Source organism: Lepidothrix coronata, unplaced genomic scaffold, assembly GCF_001604755.1.
Source record: "Lepidothrix coronata isolate B3197 unplaced genomic scaffold, Lepidothrix_coronata-1.0 Scaffold1, whole genome shotgun sequence".
Lineage (NCBI taxonomy): Eukaryota > Metazoa > Chordata > Aves > Passeriformes > Pipridae > Lepidothrix > Lepidothrix coronata.
The window spans coordinates 15,095,336-15,121,369 of NW_016690181.1; the positions used below are offsets into that span (position 1 = coordinate 15,095,336).

Below are 26,034 nucleotides of genomic sequence, written 5' to 3' on the forward strand. Positions count from 1 at the left end.
ACATTTAGGTTTTCTTTTATGTATGACTTTACCATAAAAAACAAAAACTCACACATGGCATGAACGTCTTTTTTTTTGTGTCTGTATTTCAAAGAAAGTAATAGGAGGCTACTTCAGTGAATTAAAAAGAAAAAAAAGGAACAACCCCCCAAAATCAATGAGGATAGGTGCAGGCCACTGTAAGGTCATACAGTATTCATGTAAGATATAGCTAGGGTTGGTAACTTGTTGATGAGTGTAAAAGTGAAATTAAAAGAAAAAAAAAACACACAAAAAAAACCCTGAAAAAAAGGGGAGAATAAGGATGAGACAAGAGGCAAAAGCTACTCTTGATTCAAACAAGATGACTTTCATTCAGTCAGAAGAACTTGAGAGCTTGGCTGTGATAGCTAACACGCTCGTTCTTCATCACCAGTCGTGCAACAAAGAGCTGGATTCCATCCATTCCATGACTGATTGATTACCCAACGGACAAATGTTAATTCTTTTCATCGATGCTTTGTCATTGTGAAGAGATCCTTTTCAGCTAACACCTAGGTTTTTTTCCCTTGGCTTTTTTTTTCCCCCCTGATTATATATCTTTTAACATCCTCTTCTCTTCACCTTTTCAAAACTGTCATGTCTAACAAGATTCTCACAGTACTTTAAACTCCTTTAGTTTACAATTAAAATTGCTAACTAAGTATGTAACAAACCGTGATATTAAATAATACTCAATGATTTAATTTAGTCATCATAATTATACTTAACCTGTTTGCTGTCCTTGAAAGAAATTTTTTTTCTAGTTCACAAGAGAATATAAAGGATGAGAAGCTGTGTGTTTTTCATAAAATAAATTGCTCCAGCGCAACTTCATGAGTTTGATCTTACATGTGCCAGTAGAAAATATGCTATTTTGTGCCATAAGCATAACTGTGGTTTATAAAGTCAGTGAGAAGAGCTAAAAATGTATAAATGCTAATTTCTTTCATTGCTTCTTTATAATTGTCTTTAGCAAGAATACCCCTGAATTTTGAAAATGTCAGGATCCACAAGGTTTTGGAATAGTGCTGAAGCAGAGCCTCGGTGCAGGGAGAGTGATGCAGTGCAGATGTGAATTTGGGCTTCTTTCTTCAATGTTCAGTGCTGGATTCCAAGTCGATGTTTTGTTTCTATATTGAATCAAATCAGAAAATGAATCAATATGGATGAAGACATTTTACTGATGTCAGAAGATATCTTTGTAGATTTTATATGTCTGTAAAAATTAATTTTCAGTATAGAAATAAGAAAAATCCCTTTCTGATTCACAATCCTTTTCAAAATGTGTTTGTGAACACAGAATACAGAACTTGAAGGGAGACATGCCTTTCAAGTATAAGCCTTTATATTTGGTTTTGTGTCTAATGTGGAAGACCTCCAGAGAGCTTTGACACATATTATTTTAAATTCTAAAAAATTATGCAGAATAAACATGCTAATTGAAAATTTACAGGATTTCAAGAGAGCTATTTTTACAATGTTATGAAAAAGTTTATTAAAAGGCTCATTGTGTAATCATTTTGTAATCTTCCCAAAAACAAAATACAGTAGCTATAAATTATGTGGTCAGATCTAGAATATAGAATTTAAATAAGATAAGGGTGTTAAAAGAACTCATTCTTAAGGAATTTTTCAGTCATTTATAGAGATAAAAATTCAAACTTGAAATGTGATTATATCAAAAAGAAGGCACACAAATAGACCTGTTTTTCATTCTAGTTCTTTCTCAGTCTGTCTGCAGAAATGTATTTTTTTTCCTTACATAATATGAGAATACTACATGCGTGTTCTTAAGAACGATAAGAGAAGAAACAAAACAAGTGCTTTTGAGGAAAGTATTTTCTCAACTACTGTAATATGCTAGTTACCTCTTTTTTTTTTTCTTTTTTAAATGAAATGTTTTTTCTTTGTGTGAATTGAGGACAATATCTTAGGTAAAAGCAGTAGAATACATAATTTATAGCAAACATCAAAATAAAACTCTAAAGATCTTTTTTTTTCAGGGACGAGGGGTCTGAAATTTTGGCAGGGGAGAAACATAGAAACGTCTTTTTAAACTAATCATGATATCACAAAAAAGGACAAATTATAATGTTCTATTGGTAATTGATGGTTATTTCTTGATTCTCCTATTATCAGGCCAGAACTCATAAAAGTAATAAGTGCCTGTTATTGTTAAAAGTAAATTGTTATTATATAACAAGTATTTTAACACTGCCTATTGCAACTTACAGCTCCTTAATTTTGTCTCTTTCACAGAAAGATATAATTAGTAAATAAATTAGCTTTTCTGCTGAAATATTACTTCAAAAAATATTTATGAGCTGCGTTGTCTTTCCATGGAGGCTTGCACAGTGAAAATGTGTTGCAATTAAAACCTGATCTTTGATCTTTTGGTAGTTACAGTTTGGTTTGTTTTCAGCTGGTTTTTGTTTTGTTTGGGTTTTTTTGTTTGTTTATTTCAAATGAGCGATGCTAATGTGAATTTTTAGGCTGAAATGACTTGCACCCTAAAATATGATTGGCCATATGACCTTCTTTTTTCTTTAAACTTCTCCCTAAAGCTTTAACTCCTCCTTTTGTGACCTGTTCGAATGCTTCTCCTCCCTCTGAGTATTTTTGGAATCCTCTGAGGTGGAACAAACTGTTACCCGTTGTAATGAAATGATCTGTGCTGCCGTTCTTAAATCTGGGCTTTTTTGCTTTTGCTTTCACTTGTGTGAGTGCTTCTGCTGAGACTGCTGACACGGGAATTTGAGCCACAATTTGACCTTAATCTGCCAGTAGTTTAGCAGAAGACAAGTTAGACTGAATTCTTCCTTCTTGTACAACCTAATGTTAATTCCTAAGTGACAGGAGTGGGATCAGTACTAAAATTATCAAAATTTGGAATCTTATTAGCTATTTAGAAAGCACTGTATGAATTGTTCTTCTCCTAACACAAGTGGCACCTTGCTGTGAGAGTTTCTAGCAAGTGAAGGTGTGTGGCTATTCCCAGTGTATGCCTTAAGGAGTGATGTGCTCAACACCACCCAGAGTGGTGTGTAGTCTTATAATGAAGGCTTTCTGCAAAGCTTTGCTTTGGGAACATTCAGATAATGTTTTTGATATCTTGCAAAACTGAGCCTAAGGGTTTCCAAGGAGTTTAACATAAACATTGTTGATGAGTCTTTCTACAGATGAAAGTAAAGGCACAAAGTTCAACAGAAATTCTGTTATTGCTAACTGGGAAGGAAAAATAAGTGTTCAATTGTTTGTAGAGTTTGCTTGGTAATTGTTTATAAATCTGAATTGTGGTTCCTAAAGTCATAACAATCTGTAACACAACATCAACCACAGAATCATAGAATGGCCTGGTTTGGAAGGGACCTTAACGTTCCAATCCCCCTGCCATGGGCAGAGACACCTTCCACTAGACCAGATGGCTTTGCATTTCATCCAACCTGGCCTTGAACACTCCTAGGGATGGGACACCCACAACTTCTCTGGGCAACCTGTTCCAGTGCCTCACCACCCTCACAGTAAAGAATTTTTTCCTAATTCTAATCTAAACCTACTCTCTGTTTGAAGCCATTACCTCTTGTCCTGTCACTATATGCTCTCTTAAATAGTCTCTCTCCATCTTTCTTGTAGGCTCCCTTCAGGAGAATTTGTAGGCTTGTAGGCTCCGTTCATAAAAATTCCCATATTAAAAGTCACCTTCTGTAAGATGTCTGCAAGGTTATGTATGATTTAGGCTTCAGAGCCAGTTAGTTTAATTTAGGAACTGAAAAAAACTTTAGAATTTATTGAAGTCTGTTATCCTCAGTATCAAATTTTGTAGTGGAATTGGGGTCTGATCATAGAAAACTTACAAAGGCCTCTTCTACTTTCTCCAAAGTGTAATGACTTCAGTGACAGTTTTGCCTACAGAAGGCTTCCCAGATTGGGGTAACAACTTGAAATGTATTCTGAACTTCATATTACGAAAGCCTCTCTTCTAATCATTGCATGTTGTTTATAGTGTACTGAGAAAATTCCTGATACTGTGAACATCGAATATGTAGAGTGCTTTTATGAATTCCATGGAGACATTACATGAATAACTTTTGCATTGACATGGGTATAAAAATGGGTTTCAGATGTCACTGTGTGCCAAATTTCCAAAAAAAGCTACTAAATCTTCATGTATAATTTCAAGTGTACAATCATTCTCAAATGAAAAAGACAGAATTCATATATACATTGGCAATCTATGCATGTAAATTGGCAGTTAGCATGCATAAATCCTCAACTAGGTTTTTCTTTCAATTAGACCCTTGTTAAATCCATAGTAACTCCATTAACCTCAGGGGAATTACTTCGGATTTAAAATGCAGTTAAATAAGAACTCTGTTTGGCTGCAGGTTCATTTCCCTTCTAAACTATCATTCAACTGGTACAGGAAGAACAGTTTTAAAATGAAGGTGGCACCTGTTTTCCTGATATGTGAGGATATATTTGATAACTCTGTTTCTTTCTTTTTTTTTTTTTTTTTTTAAATAGATTCATCCTGTATGGAAAAGCTACTTTCTAAAGACTGGAAGGAGAAGATGGAAAAATTAAACACAAGTGATCTCCTTGGTGAAATTAAAGGTATCTGACTAGATCAAATTTTAAATGTTTGCATATATTTTAAAAAGGGGATTGAAGATTTTTGAAAGTTCAGAAAAAATAATAGAAATAGCTATCATAACTAGAGGGTGCCTTCCTCTTATTAGTCAACTCACTCTGGTTTCTAATGTTTATCTTCAAAATGATGGATGAGTCTGCCAAAAAAATAGAGTATGTCATAATCAGTTATAGGCAGTATCAAGGATGTTATCACAAACACCAGGTTAGTTACATTAGTTCATTGACATGAGCTATATATCTCTGAGCAGAGGAAGAGGAAGAAACATGGAGTTATGAGTACTTGGTACTGCTTCTTCCCAGTTGCATAAATTATATGTAGAAACTGCTTTCGGATTATAAAAGGGGGTAGTTGTGTGATTACTGTTCTAAATATTTCATTCAAAACTGGCAAAAAAAAATTAGTGTTTGTTTATATTAATTCCATTTCTGCAGAGAAAGAGCAGCTCTGGATGAAATTTGAGACCTACTGAAACCAGTGCAAGTTTTATTGTATATATGGACAATAAGTTCCAATATTTTCACAATTTGTTGAACCTACCAAGCTAGGAAAAGTGGAATTCTCTTGAGAATTAAGTATTAGGTAGAAAACTTGAAGTGTTTTTCCCAACCCATCAATTTTTCCATGCATTTTCTTAGTGAGAAGAAATTCGGTGTTATTGATTAAACAACAAATCTAAAAAGTGGGGTTTTTGTGCTGTAAGAAGGGAACATAAGGCATGTTTGAGGAATACACAAAGTACCTAAGATTCATTTCTCTTCAGTTGTATAATTTTATTAAATTGCAAATAAGGTGTGGAGACAAAGAATTATGCTCATAATATTAATAAATCTTTACTGTTAAAAAAAGATTCTATTTGATGAAAATTGATTCTTAGGGTTTCAAGTTTCCACCGGGGAAATTTAAGATAGTACAATTTTCTTAAATTTTTTTTTAATTATACGAATAGACAAAAGATTGGCCCTTTTTAATAAATAAGTTGTAACTAGTTCCTTCAGGATCAAAAATCTCTTGGATTCTCCTGATTTTTCTGGCAGAATTAGGATAATGCATTTATGTTAAGCAAGTAAGAAATCCTATAGTAATGTCAGTGGCAGAAACATAGTATACAGTTTTACAGGAACATGTTAAAATTGGCTGTAATAAAATCCCCCAAAATTATGTCTTGAAATCACATTCTATTTAAAGCCATATTGTCTCTTAATACTGTGAAAAATGTTGAATGCTTGTTCAATTATTATTGTCCATTAATTGCAAAATATAGCTACTTAGTCTTTAAATAGAAACTACTTGAATGCTATTAGCGAATCAAATTTAAAAGAGGTGGGATCTCTAACAATGCAGAATAATGTTCTTTATTCTTTTATATGGCACAAAAAGCTTTTTAATGAGCTTTCATTTACTGAAAAAAAACTTTGTTTTTTCTGGATTTATGTTGTTCCTCCTCTTTTCTTAGCATATGTAATCTCTGCTGAGTGAATGAGTAGAGTTCTTGCTTCTAACCCTTTTCTCGTCTACCTACAAAGCATTCTCACTCAGATTTGGAAGAATTTTCAACTCATTCAACTACCCTTTCTGGGTAGGGAATAGCTTATTAGCTGTATAAAAAGGATCATCAGATTAGGCTCACCAGATTTATGGGTTGACAGTCATTCAGTTAGTTTCTACCGCTCTTTTCCTGTGTAACCTGTCCTTAAGTGGTCACACTGTCTGCAGTATTCATCTATGCTATTAGCTGGCTTCCAGCAAGATGCAATAATGAATCTTTGCTGCTGCAACTGCATGTAAACTTTTTGCAAAATAGCACCAACGTGGAAGATAAAGGATGGTTGCTCTTGTGTTGTGCTTTACACTTCAAAACTCTTGCCAAAGACATTGGTGTCATTTTGTACAAGAAGAAAACTAGATGCACAGTTACATAGCAGGAGTAGTGGCAGGTCTGAAGTTGAACTCATTCCCTTTGGTTTCCCAAATTCATGGCCTTACTGCTGTCCTCAGGTTGGTTACCTCCAGCTGATAGAATTGCTATTTACCTAATAGTTGGGTATTAGCTCATATCAGCATTTGTGTACCTTAAAAATCATCTCAGAAAGAAGGAAGCCCAAAAAAATCAACAATCAAGTACATGGCAGCATGAAAACCAGACTACATGAAGGAAACAAAATGAAGTAGGGGAACCAGAGAGAATTTTTAATTCACCAAAGAAGCATACTTTAAAATAAATTCTTTCATTGTCCAAGGTGGTAGATTTCAAAATCATGAAGTTCATTTCCATAGCGCTGATTGAATTTTCAGCTGTGTAACCGGCAGGGCATGATGAGGTCTGAAAAAACTACATTTGAAAATCTGTTGTCTCTGGGAGAGCAGATATATTTTTCCTTAATTTCTGTTAGATTCTAAATAATTTTATTTAATTGGCTGATATTTTTGGCTTTTCTGCAGACTTTCTGCTCATATTACTGAGAACCTAACTTAAAGACATGAAGCGATGTAGTAAAAATAAATGGATGAATTCATTAGGAGAAAAAAAATCTTGATTATAAGAAAGCAAGGTGTGGTCCTGTGAGGAACTGCTCTTTGCACTGACTGTTACTGGGAGTTGTTTATTTTAGAGAGAAGGCGTTGTTCTTGCTAAGGATAACCTGAGCACATATTCTTCCTCTGTGTCTGCACAACTACAGCTCTCCCCCTTCAGTGAAAGACTGGCATCTTGGTTGTGGGAAGGCAGCTCACTAAGAATCAGTGCCAGAAAAAAGGATGAAAGCAGAAAAAAAAAATACCACTGACACAAACTGTTTCTATTCATGTTTGGGAAGCACACAGACGAGAAGAAAAGATAATTGGTTGAGAGAAACAAATAAAAATGGTATTTTCTTGCTTTACCTTCTATATTTAGAACACAATAGTGTTAATCAAGACATAATTATAAACTATATCTATTAATTCAAACAATAGAAGCCAATACAAAAGTAACAAACAGTGAATAATTCGTTTTTTCTCAGTGTGGGATTGTTCCTGTTCACAATTACTTTTGCATAGTGTGCTTCACTTGTAAAACTGCTTTTTCTGAGTTTCTTTATTAGGATTTCAGTTATTGATAATGGTCCAGATTCTTCCTTGAATTCCAGCCAAACAAGCCATTGACTTCAGGGAGGTTTCATGAAACTCTGAGGAGCATTTGGCAGAATGCTTTGTAGCCAAATTCCAGTGGTTAAATAAGTCTGCTTGTTCATTTGATATGTTTATAAATGAAACTCATAGGTCAAATTTTCAAAGATCTATGAAGCAGTTGAGCTGAGTTAAATGCCCTACTCACCTGGAAAAAAAAAACAAACAACCAGAGCTGCCTATACAAATAATTTGATTATGTGCTATTTGCCAGGGTGCACATGCAAATAGATTTATTTAAGGTATACAAGCAGTTTGTTAGGCTTACGTCCAGCTTTTGCAGTATTGGGTCTTTTTTTTATAAAAACTAGGATCAGGAAATACTTTTTGTTCTAATTGTTGTTATTATGTATTTGAATAAACAAAGTGATGCAGGACTCTTTTCTGTATTTTCAGATACTTGGGTGCACAGAGTTCTGTCCTCACCCTCCCTCACTGCATGTATTTCTGTTGCTTAGTTATCTGGTTTTTCTTCAGCAGCCACAGCTAGGCAGAGTAGCATCATTTATCACTATACAGAGTCTGTTTTAAGTTTTCTGTTTCTGTTCCAAATATAAATCTCTGGAATAGCATAGTCTTGCATGCATCAGGCAGTTGTCCTACTGAAATAGCCCGCAATGGTCTTTCTCAGCACACAGAGTCTTTGAAGATCAAATAAGAAAGGTCAGTCTTTAAGTAACTTAAGCAATGATGTTATCGTGAAAGGGTCAGAATTGGTCTAGCAGCCTTAGAGAAGAGTGACTCCTGGGTCACCAGCTACTGTGTTGCAGGTTAGTCCTCTGGCTTCCATTGGTGGTGTTTACAACTGGAACTATCTGTATTTATAGGCATTGTGACTTGAATGTCACATGCTGTCTTTGTACAGTATACTCTATTTTGGGGAGGTGAGTGATTGGTGTCCGTAGCTTTATCCAATACAGAAGGCTGTTTCCATTATGTGGAATCCTGTGCTTATTCCTTCTCCTTTTATATTTGCTACTTTATCAATAAGAGCCTAAATCTCCTGTTTTGTGTGACATGTGCACATTTAATGGACTCAAAATATTTGGGTAGGTGGGAGGCAGCATTCCTGTTTCCTAGGATATGTTGAATTTAGCAAAGTGAAGAAACTTCACCCACTTGATAGTCTCCTTCTAAGATATACTATAAACAATTTTGGAAAGGATATTTGTCCCTCGTATAAGGAAACAGAGGAGACTCAGAGAGGTGCTTTCTAGGAGCATTTTTTGATGTGTATTAGTGACTGGAAGAGGACAGTGAGGCACAACTGTTTGAATCTAGTAATTTAACACTATCCATTTCTGGAATAGTCTTGGAGAGAGTTGTGCATGAATGAATCCTTGAGAAAGTTTATGTTCTCCTTTTTTACAAGTGAATAATTTGGTTTTTTAAGCATGGTTTATGAAAAATTTTAAAATGTTATTTTTTCCTTCTATTTTATAAAATTTGTCTTCACAGATAAGCTTTCAGGTGTTTCTTGATGCACTATATCAAACCAAGTGAAGGTCATTTTGAGGAAAATAAAACCTGTTTTTCTGTAGCCCTGATCAACACTATAGTCTGAATTTGCAGTAATTATTTTTCAGTATAATTGCTGAAAATTCTTTCTCATGAAGTCCAAGGGTATATAGCAGTCTGCCTCATAAATATGTATAAATAAATATATATAAGTCTTATATCACAGAGACACTCAGAGGTTTTTAATTATGTCACTTTGTATGGCTATAGACATTTCAAAGCTCTCCTTTGTGCTCTCAGTTATAAACGTATTTTATTTCTTTTGAAGTCTGTGTGATATACATACTAGCAATTAAAAACCCAGCTCGGGCTTTGAGACACAAGGTCTTCTTAATTAAAACTCAAACAAAAGCTACAAGCAGAAGCCCCACTATATGATTAAGGTCTAAAATGTTATGATACATTAGAATCATTGTTAACTGCTAGGATTTAAAAAATCAATACACAGGAAAAAGGATCAACTGGTTCCAATTAGTGAAACCAATGAAAACATCCAACAAAATAGCACAACCCAGAACCCCTACACCCAAATCCTTAAGAAATTGGTCCTGATTAGAAATATACCACAGGCTATAAAGGTTTCTCATAATGAATTTATTGCCACGATCCAATGAAGTGATATGTTTAGCTTTGTGTTGTAGCTCTCCAAATCAGAGCGATGCTTTTGTTTTGCCATTACTCCAGTCATTAGCACTTTGTGTAACATGACACAAAGGCTACATTTCCAGGTCTAACCTGACCTTCTAAATTTGAATGACTGAATATTTCATAAGCACTTTCAACAGTTAATGTTTGCATGCTCTTTAGCCTGATTTGCTTGAAGAACGTAATGGATTCCAAAATAAAAATATTTTGGTTAAGCTTACCAAGCCCCATTGTATATATTTGTTATGATCAAGGTACCAACACAGTTAGTTTGACTAATCACCAGTGTGAAATAGATTAAACTGTACTGTCTTATGTCTTCTTAACTTTTTTTGATTTGAAATATGGTTCTTCAGATTCTGGATTTAAAAAGACATACCCCCAAACTGTACAGATAGAGGATAGTTCTGTGGAAGGGAGTGGGACTGCTCACTGTACATAGTGCTGTTATTTAAATTATGTGCATGTAAGTCTCAGAAGGATAGAAGCTGTATTTATCACGTCAAAAAAAAGCCAAACATTTTTTGTTGCTCTAGTCTTTTAGTCAGAGGGTTGTATTTCAGTGGCACCTATCATGATCATGCCTGCTTCTAATGTTAAAAGTTAATGACTATTACCATTTCTAGTTCTTAAAACTCCACAACTATAAATTACATTGTAATCAACCTTTCACATAAATCAAGTTCTCTACATTGTTGAGTATATTTTATAAAAAGTAATAACCAGGATGCATGCCGTTTATTTCCAGGCACATAATGAATTTTATACTTACTGCAACCACATATATCTATATATTTTTTACCCTATTAGTGTATATTTCTAAGCTTAACAATTCAGGGCTAAAAGTATGAACTCTGTACTACACTGAAATCAGTATGAGAGCTCGCTTATATGCTGGGTTCTGTGGAACTGTGTCCCAAATAGTGTAGTAAGAAATAATACCAACTGTTCATGAGAAAAAGGAATAAGATGGATAACGATGTTAATATACTGCAATATATTTATTTGGCACATTAGTACAGACTGCCTTTTGGAATTTGATCCATTCTTCATTTTTACAAATAGTGACAAGAAAATGTACGGTATTAAAATGTGTTTATTTTCAGATGCCTTCTAATTTATTTTAGCAGAAAAAGGGTTGCTTATAAACTAAAAGTTAGAAGTGGGTTTTCTTCACTTTTTCTTCAAAAATATTCCATTTTCTTCTGTTGGTAGGTTGTTTTGTTAGTGTATATATATATGTATATATTCATTATATCAGTTATTGTTTTGTTTAATAAATACAGAGTCTTTATCTGTAGTAGAAAGGTTTCTGTGTTGAAGTATGTGTCACTACCTGGAACTTAGCCCCTTCTCTTCAGATAGTGGATGTCAGTGACAAGTTTCCTTTTGACTCAAATCTCACCTTAGTCACCAACGAAGCTTCTTACCTTTAGCAAAATAAAACTCCTACTGAAGACAAATATACGACTTCTTACTAAAAAGCAAATGCATATGTAGGAGTTTGCACTGTTAAAACAAGAGTGGAAGCTCCATTTCTCGTATTTCATCACACTGCAGTGCTTTCTTGTTGCTGTAGATATATAAAGTCAAATTCTAACAAATTGATGAATGTCAGCATTTATCTAGAAAAATACATATAGGCATAGTAGTGAAAAGACCGAAATTTTCTGATCAATTTGGATTCTGAGGAGACCTCTACATGTGCTTTATCAGTCTTTTGTTACAGGTATTTCATATTAAGGAAAACTTTAAGTGTCAAATACAAAGAACATAGTGTCCTGCAGCATTCTCTCTCTGTGGATACTGAGCAACCTGAGGAAGCGTGTAACCAAAGGACAAACATACAGTAATATTTCTTCAGTATACTCTTCCAATTTCCCACAGAATATGATTAATTGCCTTCTTGATTCAGAGGTGGTACATTCAGGTTTAATGACCCTTGTTAGAATTATCATCTATGAACATGTCCAATCACTTTTGAGCCCTTTAACAGACAGCTGTGAAGTCTGTGGGGATAAGCTCAGCAGTTAGCAATATGCTGTATATTTGAACTTAGCACCTTGTAGATGTCCCCTAGATCTTGTATTACAGTGAATAGGGACTGGCTGTTCCCTGTTCATCTTCTCTGTTACACTACACTCAGTTGTCTCTTCTCTGGGTGGAAAAGTAAAAATGTATTTATTTATTCCTTATATGAAAACTGTTCTGCACTTTGGCCACTATCCTCCACATTCTTTGCAGTTAATTTGGTAAGAAACCTCTTGCACAAAATATCGCTATTCTGAACAGCATCAAACTTTGGCACTGATTAACGAGAACCTTTGTGGCTATCCTTTTCACTTCAGTTGATTTTAAACTCCCTTTCTGAATAGAAAGTCCTGTCTTGAAGTGAGATCTTGATGTGTGGATATTGCATGGTAATGAGGTTATCCTGATGATATCAAAGATACCAGTGTTTTTCTTTTTTTTCTTTTTTAAGAAATAGGTAAAAATACCTTACTGGGAACTTGACAAACTGTGCAACCAGAGGCAAGTCAGAAATGTCATCTGTAAAACTCGAGGGACATACCATTAGGACTGAAAAAATGAAGTAGGAGCACGTTTAATAAACTCACGTGCAACTGAGAGCAGCAAGAACATAATGTGCAACCTGACACAGCTAGTGCCTCAAAAGCCTAAGCTCAATGAGGAATAGAAGATGAAATACAAGGAAGGTTGTCCTTGTCCCCTCTAAACAAATTGACCTTTCAGAAGAGGTTAACTATCAGTGTTTTTTTCAAGATATCTTGATTTGTTTTATTGTGTCACCTCACTTCAGATCTGACCAATGACATCTGACAGTTTTCTGCCCGAGGGCAGATCTAGCCAAACTGGGCTCATTTTCCTTGTTTTCACCTCCTCCTGCCAACATTAAAGTGATTTCAGGCTAATCATGATCCCCTTGCTCCGATCAGGTCATTCACGATACTGCCCCCTTACATGGTGAGTGAATTGGTCTCAATTCACTATGTCCCTTCTGTGTCTCCCTCAAATATTTATGTTGGATTAAAGTAAATAATGTATCTCTTTTCCACTCTCTACAATTTTTTTTTTGTTCTAGCATGATTTTCCAATAGAGAAAATTTTCAAAAACCTTATAAAAATGAGTCCCATCAATTAATATGAATATATGAATTCTAAAGAAAACTGAGAGAGATGCATTGAAACAGTTTCCATAGAAATTTGTCTGAAGAGAGGAAATAGAAATCTATTAAAGACATAGCCTGCCCTGATCCTATGAGTTCATCATAGGTATTACCCTCTGTGATAATAAAATTAATAGATTTATACACAGGCAGCTTGATCAGAACTGGTTCTTTGTCATTAGCTCTCAACACTGAAAACCTATTATTATGAACATATCTTTCTTACACTTTTTTCTTTAAATTACTGTTAGTGTAACCCACATATGCTAATATTTACCTTAGTCTGTATTGATATAAATCCACAAAGTTTAGTATTAGACATATTGTTATAAATGTTCTTTAAGAGTTATTCAAGATTAACCTGAGACCTGTTTGATAGCTGCTTAAAATTTGTTACCCCATAGATAGCAGTAATGACAGGCTAACACACATGTTGAGAATGAATCCTCATATCTATTAAGATTTGTTTGAGCAGGTTTCCATCACAACAGGTGCACAATTACTTTATGAGTAAAATATTATCAGCCTTCCAAATTAGCCAGGGCAAAATGCAAGTTGTCTGATTAAATAATCAAACCCAATACTTAAAATGCACTTGATTTCCACAGGAATTTTAAGATGCTGAGTCCCAGTCTATCAGTGAAACTGTGATTGTTTGCAGCATACAAGTAGCAGCTTGTAGAGTATCCTGTTTGGTATGTTTTACATAATTCACCCCACATTACACAAGAAAAAAAAACACTGAAAAAGCATATAATAACAGGGTTTACTTCAAGTCAAACAATTTTAATTGACCAATGAAGGTATTATACTGTGCATTAAAATCAGAAAAAAATTGAGCCTCTAATGGAAAATAGTTTGAAAGTGTTCTGCATTCAATTAGGAGGCACATCAGTTTAGAAATACAAAACCCCCTGTTCTTTTTAAAATAATTTAGTTTATGAAGGGGGAGGGGACTAAAGGAAAATCCTCTGAATCTGAAGTGCAACTTACAGTGTGGAGATCACATATGCCACCAGTTATTGAATAGCTCAGTAAACACAGTGACTCAGAGACCTAAGAAATGAGTGAAGTCTCAAACAGTGGGTTCACCATGAATGGAAAACTTAGAAGTACAGCTGTCAGGCACAGATTAGGTACAGGTAACTGTTTGTTTTCATATCTGAATCTGTTTGTCAATCAAGGAATGCTATGAATCAGGAGATGAGATCTCAAATACAAAACCACGAAGTCAGAGACAGCATCTGGAGTGGCTCCAAGCCACAAAAATTAGGGAAGAAGCACAGAGGGAACAAAAACTGTAAATGCTTGCATGGATTCTGCCTCTATATACATTGAATTTAAATAATTGTGTTGATACATCAGTAATAATAATTGCTGATAAAAATTATAGTCCTTATTTTGGGCAGCAATATGTTTTACTAAATGTGAAATTAAATGCAATTTGTATTAATTAGGGATAATATGAAAGTATGTAAGTGGTTGACATTTCCGACATTTTTAAACATACTATGTGTGAAGATAGATCTTTTGCATTTGTTTTGACTTGGAAATACTCTAGATTGATATATGCCCCTAATGTGTTCTGTTGACATAAGATCCCAGTTCTAACCCCTGAGATCAGAAAATTATTTATAGTTAAGGTTCACTGTACTTGGAAATTTAATTATGGGATTTGATCTTTGATGTAACTGTTTAGTAGACAATGTAGTTCTCTCTGGAAGAGAGAGCTGTTAATATGCAGGTGGTGTACTCAAATTGCAGGATTTAAGAAGTCAGTGTAGTGTATACAGATATTTTATTAGGTTTGTGCAACTAAGTTTTTCTAAATGTGGGAAAACTTATGGACTTCAAGTCTTGATTGGCAACATCAAAAGAATACAAACAGTTTTACTAAGGAAGGTAAAGAGAATGAAATGGGCATAGCTATTCTGTGGTTTGGTTTTTTTTCAGATTCCTTAAGAATCAGAGATTTCCTTTTAACTTGAAACTGAAAGAAGGTTTTTACCTTTGCTGCTTTCCTCTGGTGACAGGACCCATTTGCCTACATATTGTTGAGATTCTGTAACAGTCACAGGATGACTGTGGAAGTTCTTTTAGGGGCTGTAGTGATTAGAGGATTCCTACTTCAGGATGTATTAATAACTTAATTAACCCTTTTATCTATTTTGTTGTAGTTTTCTTCACCTTCCAAGATTCTATAGTATAATTTTGGGTCAATCAGACTTCAGCCAAAGATAAGGTGCCCACTTCTTAAGCATAAGGATTTTTCTAAAAAAAAATACTTAATCCTATCAGGGTGTGGTCTGCCACTTTCAAGATAACAGTGATTGACAAAAGCACTTTAGGCCTCTCTGCATACTCTCAGCATATCCCACCATCAGACAGATATCAACACTTGGTGCTAAGAGCTGGCCACAGTGAGAATTCTCCCTCTGCTGACATGGAAAAAAACATAGTCTCCACACATAGCTAAAGTTTTGTTAAATTAATAGATAGGTGAGGCGCTTTCACTGTTCCTCTTCTTGTTCCCTTCCACGTGTACTGAGATAAAAAACACCAAGAAAACTCTTTTCTGCATTATTGTTACAACAACTGAAAAAGTCTGTGGTGATCAGCAGCAAATCACCTTTGACAAAATACAGGTGTTAATGACTCATCAGGGGAATCTGCTATAAGAAATTTACAGTATGACAGCTATGTCTGTGTAAAATGTTTGAATGCATTAAACACATAGAATCAATATAAAGTTCAAGTCTGGAAGTGAAGGCAAACTGAAGATCTGTGTAGCGTAAATGAATGTTGTTCAACTTGTTTTAATGAAGCAGTCTCCATGAAGGACAAAAGTGTTCTACCAGTAGGCTCACTCCCAACACTTGCAGCATGACTGGATCTGGCTCTGAGCAACCTGGTCTAGTGGAAGGTGTCCCTGCTCAAGGCAGAGGGGTTGGAACTAGAGGGTCTTTAAGGTTCCTTCCAACCCAACCCTTTCTATGATCTGTACAAAGACAGCTCTTCACCTATCACAGTCAGATCCTACAGACCAGCTGGCATCACCACTGCCAGAGCTAAGACTTGGTCTCCTGTTCAACATTATAACATTTACAGACTCAGTTTCTGTGATAGTTATTAATAACCTCTGAGTTGTGTAATTTTTTTTTTTTTTACAACAAAACTAACGTGTTCTTTTTCACTGGAATTCTGAGAGTTCATTTTCTGTGGTTCAAGAACTCATGATGTATGATATTTGTTTAATGGTCTTGACTGACTGCTAGAAGCTAGGAAATGGTTAAAAGATACTGTGAGAAGCAGAAAGTTAATTGGTAAACTAGGTAGTGTTTTTGTCATCTCTACCTATTCAGGCTTTACCAGAAGTGCTCTTTTTTGTCACTGTTAGCCATGTCATAGCACTTGTAAAATTGATTAAGCAACTGAGGAAGTCACTCCTCCTAAACTATATAAACTGAATTAATACCTAAAGCAATACTGAGTTCCTGATTTAGTAAAAATATATTTTTTTTTACATAAGGAAATGTGAAAGAGTGTTCGTGAGTGTTGCCATATAAATGCATTTTAATGCATTGTCTTTACATTCATCCATTCTCTTATATAAGCTGGTTATCTTATATAGATAAGATATTCTGTCTGTATATGTTGAGTTCATGATACAGTTGAAACTGCAAGCTTAGCTTTACTGCGAGGTGCTGAGGTCCCCTAAAAGCAGAACACAAGATGCAGAAATGCAGGTACACAAAAGCAGAAAAATCTCATCTTTGCTATGGGATATCCAGCCAGTAATGGAAGAGCTCCTAGGAGGAATTTGAAAATTTTTAAGTGAATGCAGTCCATGCCACTTAGAAGTTACAAAAGTGCTACTGAGTTCTAGAAAGTAATATCTAAATATCTCATGTCCAACAGCAGTCCTTTAACAATATTTCTATTTATCTTTACTTTTCTCTTTATTTTGATACCCTGAAATTATTGTGACAGCAAAATGTATTGATGGTTGTACTTTAGAAGTTACTGTAAGTATGCAGTTCAAAACTTTTTTTGTTCTGAGTTTGTTGCCTGTGGGAAACTCAAAGTGACCAGCTTTAGGTTTTGACTGAAACATGTCAGCCCTAAGCCTAAAGTGTATACACCGTCACACAGATCCAGGTTCTCATGTTCACTTGCTAGTGTTGCACATCAGAAAAGTGAATGAAACTACTTCTGTGTTAAGGAAAGACAGTTGGTTGACCCATAGGTATGAATTTCCATACTGGGGAAACAAATCTTAATAAAAAAAATCATCAAGTACTGTATCTGAAAGGCCAAAGTTCCTGCAAAAGTACTCAGAGTAAAAATGGGAAGGAGATCTTTGGCATAAAGGAGAGAAAACAGTCAAACACCCATTTGACCTCAGGAGGAATCACAAATGGACACACAGAAATGAGGAAGAACAGGAAAAACATATACTTTCACACTAATATTATCTCCACCTCTATTTACAGTTCCAGGGACTTCCAGACTCTGATGGGGTTTGTGTATCTTGAATCAGTCAAATAGATGGCTCTTCCTTGTTCCAAATACTTGACCAGTCTGCCCTTGAACCTACATAAGACTTAGAGCCAGAAGCATCTTTTAGGAAGGTATTCCATGGCTCTAATGTCCATTATATGAAGAACTATCTCGGGGTCAGATTAATTGAAAACTTCTAAGGTGTTGTTATATGATTCAGACACATCTATCTCACTTTTTAAAACAGTGTAAGATATCTGAGTCAATGGGTGCTAGATGCTTCACATGGTTTTGAAAACATGGCCATAGGCAACAGTAAGGATCCCAAATCTCTTTAAAAACCTGGCCCAGAGACACCTAAATCTGAGAAACCCCTTGTAAAAATACATGACATCTTTGCAGATGCAGACAGATTGAAATATTGATGTTTATTTAAAATTCATAGAGAGGAAATAACCAAAAAATGCATTGATTAAGTTAAAAATTATTTTGCAGTCGCAATTAGCCTTCATGTAAGTTAATATTATCTCAGCATCACAGTTACACTGAAGAGGCTTCTGAGAAACACATCAGAAATTTTGCATTGAGTTGCAATAGGTATGTTCTTCCAGATATAACTCTATTTTTTTAATGGGACACTTAAAAGAAAGATGATTAACTTTTAACACCAATTGAGAATTGTCTTTATAGAAATATGTTTTCCCTGCTCTTGCTTTTTCTTCCTTTGTGTTTTTAGTTCTAGTGTCTTGTTATGAAAGAAAAATAATGCTGAAATTGTGGTTGCTGTAGAAATAAAGTAATGAAAAGGCAACCTGGACAGTGTTCTATTGTCTTAAGGAAAGAGAAACATTACTGATTTCTTAAATATATTCCCGGTCTATTTATAATATATTGACTTAGAATGCTGTTATAGCAGAATTCAAAACCTCTTGGTGTTTCCTACACACTCCCAGTGCTTCAAGGTTTCTTGTGAACCATCATAACACTGTGCTTAAAGTTTGCTAAATTCAGGCCTTTGAATATTGGATTATATTAAGTCTTTTGAACAGACAGTGTTTATGTTTTCTTTCTGAATGATCCTGTTTGAATAGTAGAATACCTATGAAAGCACAACCAAATAACATGATACCACTCTGGTTTAGGACTGTGAAGAACTTAATTACCAAAGACTGTAGCGAGGGGCTGTGTTAAATGTTTTGGTTTGTGATCAAATAGGTATACAAATAAATTGAATTAAGAAAATTTCTAACTGTACTTTCAGTTGCTTCTTAGAACCATCTGGCTAAACACACTCATGCTTGTGGTTAGAGCATAATTGTACCAGAACAATCTTAGAATATGTGTGGAACTTCAGTCTGCAAATGTAGGCCACCCCCTTTGTGCTCTGGTTAATGTGATTTAGGAGGTTTTTCTGCAGTCAGAAAACTTGTCTGATAATTTTGTAGCATATTTAAGGGAGCACAGCAAGCTGGTCATAGAATTCTAATTTGTTCTGGAATGCATTTTTTTTCCAATTAATTATTTATTTATAAAACAAACCTTGAGGGAAAACCAGCATAGTTTACTTGTTTGTTTTGTGTTTCTCATACCCATACAGTGAGGTGGTGGTTATTTCAAAAGGCATAAGATAATTCATATTTGTAGCATTAATACGCTCTGCTAAATTGGTGTTACAGATTGGTAGGTTGTGGGCAGCAGATAAGTAGCACTTTCAATTTGTAACGCTTTGATTAAGAACTAAATTTAAAATAATATTCAGATTTACAAGCCTGAAGCTGCCAATTTTGACCACCTAATGCCATTATTAATGAACATATCAATGGACCTGTTTCAAAGCCCTCTGAAATAAGTGTAAATCCTTCAACTGACTTCTGTGGGCACATTCTAAATGTATAAAATGTTGTTGCTTTTCCATACATATCAAAGGCTTTTGACTAAATTGTCTCTTCTCAGATGAGGTAGGAAGTTTCTTCTTTACAGCTTCTATGATAGACAGGCTATGCTAATGTCCTTGTTTTGCAATAAACTTTGCTTCTTCATTACTTATCACCAGAGGCAATAAAAATCTTCAGAGGCAAATATAAGTTTTTCATTGATATACTTGTTTGTATTTGTAAGACATGAAAGATGAACATGTAATTAAGATCAAAATTAAAATTTATATTTAAAGTATATAAATCTTGCAGTACTAATACTCCTCATATTTATATTTAGACATTTCTGAGTGGTGTAGCTAATAATTACTAACTAAAAACTCATGGAAGTAACTTATTTAACAAGATATAAAAAGTAACTGCAAGACATCAGAAGTCAGAGTACATTTCACAGGGGCACATCTCCTCTCCTGTGTATATTGTGCATTCTGGATGCAGTTGAAGTAATGCATTTGGGTTACAATTTTCAGTAGAGGAAAAGAGGCAAGATTCCTGGAGTGTTTTGGTTTAGGATCCTCAGTGCTGGCTTTAAGGCAGATGAACTCAAATAATTGAATCCTAACATGTAAATTGATCAGCCTTTTAATAAGAAAGCTGCAGTGGCACCAGTGGAAAGGATCTCTTCCCTTCTTGCACACAGAGAAAAGAATTCATTCCTATCTTTGTTAGTGCAGACCTTCCTGGCACACAGCTCAGTGTAAGCTCAGTGTAAGACACTGCAGTGTCTTCCTTAGAACTAGATTAGCCCCACAGGAAGATAGAGTGATGAGACAGTTTTTTCACCTGATTTGCGCGTGTCCTACCGCAGGAGGATACATAAAAGCTGCATGAACTTCAACTGTCACCTTTTCTTACTATCAGCCCATGTATGTATTTGTAGACTTTACAATGTGAAGTATGCTTCACTATTGAAAGAGAAGAATCATGTTATTTCTGCAAATACTTTGACAAAAAGCAGAAAAAGAGTTTTAAACCCTCCTTTTCTGTAGCTTGGCTTTTAGAATGTATAACTTAATTAAAATGTATAATTCTTTTTCTCCTTTCATTATTAATCCATATTTTAGAAAATGGAGTAGACTGAAAAAAAACCAAACAAAAGCTTCTTTGGCATCATGAACTTTTTAATGAAAGACAAATAATCAGCTAAAGAAATCACAAGTAACTATGACTCCTGTTAGGTAGGGAAATTAGTGTCATCTGCTTCATATGAACTATACTAATCAAATGAGATATAAAACTAACTTCCTCTAAACTCAGCTTCCTTCAAGTCACTTTTATGCACATACATATACAATTCTCTTTCCAGAACAAGATTAGATAGAACAGACTTTCACTTCATCCCTGTGATTGAAGATACAAGTTTTAATTGGAGAGCTCTTCCTTCCAAACAAGTGCTTTTTTGCACTTGCATGGGAAGAAATACTAGTTTTAAAAGAATGAAAAATTGTATAGATCACTTGGAATTCTATCATGTTTACAAAATGAAAAAATAAGATTAATGGCACCCAGAAATCACTTGTTAAGTTAAAATTGAATATGGAAACAAAATTACTTTTATTCAGCTGTGTGCTGTTAGGAAAGAACAATCAGTGAAATGGAGCAATTTCAAAATCAGTCCTGAATTCTCCAATTACATTTTTTTCTTCAGCAGACTCCCAATCTTTTCGTGCTAGTTAATAAGATCCTACTTATTCCAGACTGTTATCAATTGTGATTCTCAACATTGTAATTCCAAAGAAGACACTACCTATGATTGTATATAAGCAAAAGAAAATCTCATTTCACGGCTTAAAGAGGATGTTACAAAGAGTATCTTACTTATACCTTTTACTGCAATGTTTTATACAAATATTAGAGGGGGGTTAGCATTCATATATCAGACTATCCATTGCTCCACATCAAGGCAGAGGTGCAAAAATTCACTTAGAACTAAAATATTTTTTCTTCTTTTCTGGAAATGAAAGTTAGGGATTTTTTATTCAATTCAAACATCTAAAACATTGTTTAATTTAATTAAGGTATAGTAAAACTACTAATGCAGAAGAACTTAATTCAGCAAATTTTAGGAATCAGAAGCAAAAAATAAAATTTTAAAGAATTATCCAGAAAACAAAATAATGTTTAGGACAAAATGTCATTGTATAGGATTCCTCTGAAGCTGATGTGAAAGGTTGGGCAGTATTTCTCCGTGTAAGCACTTCATTTTCAGTTTTACATCTATAGAGTCACATTAAGCTATAAACAGCTCATGGAAAGAGTTTATTAAGAAAGTGCATTTAAAAGGTCTAATACTAAGTACCCAGGTTTTTTGTGTAAATGATGCTGTCAGGACAAAGCAATCTCAGATCTAAAACTGGGATGATGCTATAGAATATACATATATATAGACTTTACTAACATTTCTACCTACCTAATATGGTAGTTTTCTAGAAACTGAGATGAGTTTTTTTGGACTTCTATTCAACATGTCTGCTATTAGTCCTCTGACAACTACAAAATTCAGCCAAAGATGATGAGAGAATTCATGTGTTTTGGATCAGGTTCAGAGATAAAATAATAGGGAAAGTGAAAAACTGGCTTCACTTACTATTCACAGGAACATGGAGATCAGTTCTCATGCCATTGTAAATACAGGGTATTTCAATAGAAGTCTTTGATCTACATGTATGTGTAAATAATGTGAGGAGAGAATTAGACTTGCTGATTTGTTAATTCCAGTGTAATAAAGAAGAAATAAACAGTGAAGCTCATCATTGCTGAGGGACTTGATTTTTCTGATATTAATATTTGTGTCCCATTATCAGAAGGAAAAACTTTGGATATCTCCATTTTGTTATGAGACTTCTCCTGTTTTATTACAAGATAACTTAAATCATCGCAGGACTATTGGACTGAAATTAGTCTTACAGTCCTTGCAAATGAGAAAACTTTAAGGATTTAACTTTCAAACCCTGTTTATGACTTCCTCATCTCCTTGAGGAAGACATAATATTGGCCTGCTATTGTTGTTTGTGTTTAATGTGCGTTCTCTGATAGGGAAAATGAAACCAATCTTGTGCTTTTTAATTCCCAGTATTAATGTCCACAAAAAAAGCTGATAAACGTCATCTATGCAGGGATGTTTGCAGAGAGAAGGTTCTGATCTTGAAACTTTATTCCTACTGTGACATTTAAGTATTTCTGCTACCCTTATTAGCACAGTTCCTGGCATCTCAGTGTGCTTTTTTTACAGCAGAGGAACTGCTGTATAATTATGTGATGGTTAGATCTTTTTTTTTGCCTTGTTTTGTTTGTTCGTTTGTTTGTTTTCTTGTTTGTTCAGGATTTTTTTGTTTATAATTTCTTTTTATTTTCAATAAATTTTCTATCCTTTGGATTTTTTTTTTTAATATACTATTTCTGTCTGTTGTATGGCCCACAAACACATTTTGGAATCTTTACTGCTGCTGTCCTCAGCATAACATCTTCCTCTCCATCCCACTCCATGACCTAGGGAAGTATTGTCATCTGTGTTTAAATGGGAAAAACTGTAACTGAAGGTCAGGATATTTTGTCAGCTCTCAAGTCCTGAATGAGTACCTTAAATGTATGGACCAGCTTTTCTCTCACTTGTAAATTTTTTTTACTTTAAAGCATGGGAATTGAGCATTAGGATCAATAATAATATTAATAATATGAATTTTGCTCTCCGTATAACACTACCGTGTTAATTTTATTTTGATGTGCTATGCCCTGGGAACAGTATTCTCAGTTAACAAAACAAAACTACTCATTTTTCTCTTTACCTCGTATTTTAGTGTTTGTAACACTGTACAGATAACTCTTAGCCTGTGGCCTCTGCTACATGATTATATTCTAATGCAGCAAGAATATTTTGACTGTGAGTTTTTAGTTGAAATGTATAATATGTCTTTCTCCATTTATATCCAGCAATATCACATTTTTCCTACACAGTCTAAACAGCTTGTATTGAGTATATATGACAAATTTCGAAACCCACTGAAAGAACTAAAGCATTCTCACTCTACTTGCTGCTGAAAAACCCTACAACTATTTAATTCAAAAAATCGTCGTCTTTCTTCCATGTGCACGTGTATGAATTAACACTTAATATGTACTTCTAGTATTATCTAGAATGTAAAGTTACAAGTTCTTCTGGATTCAAGAGTAATTCTAAGAAATGAGCTGAAGTGATTTTTTTATCTATTTTTTAATTTTTTTTTTTAAATAGATTACAATAGTAAGATAGCAACTAAATCTATAATTTGCATAATTAAAGTCCTCCAAGGCTTATTTTGGATAGAATTCTTATTTTCACGTGTGTGAAAGAAAGTAAGGAGTCCAAGAGATTTGTTGGAATTCTGCTTTTTGCTGGGCACTGATTTGGAGGAGGGGGAGGTTGAAGCTCTGGCTAACATCACATTCTTTCCTACATTCCTGGCGTGGGTTACATTTTAGAACTCAACTGTAGATTCATCACATCGCTAAAAACGGTGCAAAGTTTCACTGTGCTGCTCCATGAGCTGACCAGGCACTTCTCAATCCAAACCTTTGCCTAGCAGGTTGCTTTGACAGTTGTGGAGCTGCTTGGGAGTAACTTGTGAACAGTTTCTGTTGATCCAGTCACTTCAGTATTTTTCTTTAGAGTGTATTGTCTTACTTTGATTACTATAGACAGTCTTGTGACTTCTTCTTAATGCAGAGTAAACTTCTTCTTAATGCAGGTTCTGTGATCTGTGAAGTCTGAAGAAAGGATAAATCCTTCAAATTCTTTTGAGAAGGGAAAAAAACAACAGATCATGACACTTTAAGTGGTTGAATAGGGTTCAGTTGAACATGAACATTCAGAGGTGCCTGTGAAGGCAGTTATGCCCAGGGACTCCTGACTCTGCTCCAGCTCAATGTCAGGAAGAGATCTGGATGTGCATCAGTCTTCTGAATGTGTAGGGCCTCCCCTGGTTAGGCAAGAAGTGTGTGTGTGGACTGGATGAAAGACTTTGTATGATCCAAACTAAAGGGTGATGGGTGCAGGACCCTGATGTTTGCTGTGAAACCTGCCAGCAGCTCAGCTTGCACAGGGCCGAGGAGGTGGCTGTGGGGATGGAGGACAACAAGCCCTGCTGCTGTGGGTCCCTGCCCTCTCCTTCACCTGTCTGTGGGCACAGTGACATGGGAAAATGAAGGGTTAGTATGGCCTCACTGAGTTGATTTCGTATTCACTCAGCTACCTGCAATTTTACAGCCAATCTAAGAAGGACAGACTGGACTACAATAAGTATAGGATTGTATTAAAAGTCTGCTGTTTTGTAATTCATATGAGTTTCAAATTGCTCCCACCTAAGAAGCTGTTTCAACATCTCAGGTTTAGTACATGTGAAACTAGGATAAAACCTGTGGATTATCAGTAAAACATTTTCATCCTTTTCATAAACATAGCTACTTTAACGTGTTTTTTGTTTTTCAAAATCTGACAAACAGATTTTTCTCCCCAGAACATTTTTAGTAGTTCTTAATCTTAATTCCCATTACTGTTCATGGATGCGTGCTAATAAAATTTCTGTGCTCAAAGCTTAAAATGTAGAATCATTTTGAGACATAAGGGAGGGGAGGGATCTCACACCTTCCCAGGAGAAGCTGTCTGGTGTGGTTTGCATGCTGGACGTGTTTGCTGTTCTGCCTTCTGCACTGGGATGCTACAAAGCACAATGGAAGCATTTATAAAACTTTTTATTGACTAAGAACGGGACAGTAGCATATGGGAACATCAACAATAGCTAACTGATCATGAAATAAAGAAATTCCAGTATTCTAGTGTTATAAAAAGAAAGGGGAAAAAAAAGTCATTCAGAACTTAGTCATATTGGTTCAGCTGTTGTAACCAAAGACTGATAAGATAATAGAGGTCTTTGTGGCTGTTTTCTACTGAAATGCTTTATCTTTATGATACACTTGGGGCCCTTTAGAGTGGAAGCTTTTTAAACTGCTGCTGGAGTTAGAACTCAAATTAGATGCTGTTGCAATGGCAAGGGGGCTCCTTAGTCAGGCAGCCCTCACAAAGTGACTTTTATCTCCGAAGCCCTTCCATTAGATTGTTACTTTCTTCTGTTTTTCCTGTTTATTTTTGTTGACTTTTGCTGCCCTCTTTTGTGGCATTTAAAAGGTGACCCAATCAAAAAAGGGTAAATGCTAAATGCTGGACAGAGCCTGTGAAGTAGAGACATCACAGCCCATCTGATGTGTGCTGCAGACTGCCGTGTTAGACAGAATGGTTTAACCAGGTTATGTCTGGGCAGCTAAGATCAAATACACTTTCTTTTATGTCCAGCATTGTGTTTTTGCTTTCTTTTCAAACAATGTCCATAAAATAATAAAAACTGCCTTCAACCTAACAGAGAAATTGAGTCATAAA

The 26,034-nt window shown here is 35.0% G+C and overlaps 1 protein-coding gene across 17 annotated transcripts in view; it reads left to right on the forward strand.

The window, feature by feature from the left end:
- SOX6 (SRY-box 6) overlaps positions 1–26,034 on the forward strand; it is a 375,776-nt gene that overhangs the window by 198,354 nt on the left and 151,388 nt on the right. For all 17 annotated transcript variants that reach the window (XM_017809700.1, XM_017809785.1, XM_017809710.1 and 14 more), the window contains one exon: positions 4,546–4,635. In XM_017809700.1, coding sequence (XP_017665189.1) covers positions 4,546–4,635 — 90 coding nt within the window. The remainder of the gene's footprint in view (positions 1–4,545; positions 4,636–26,034) is intronic.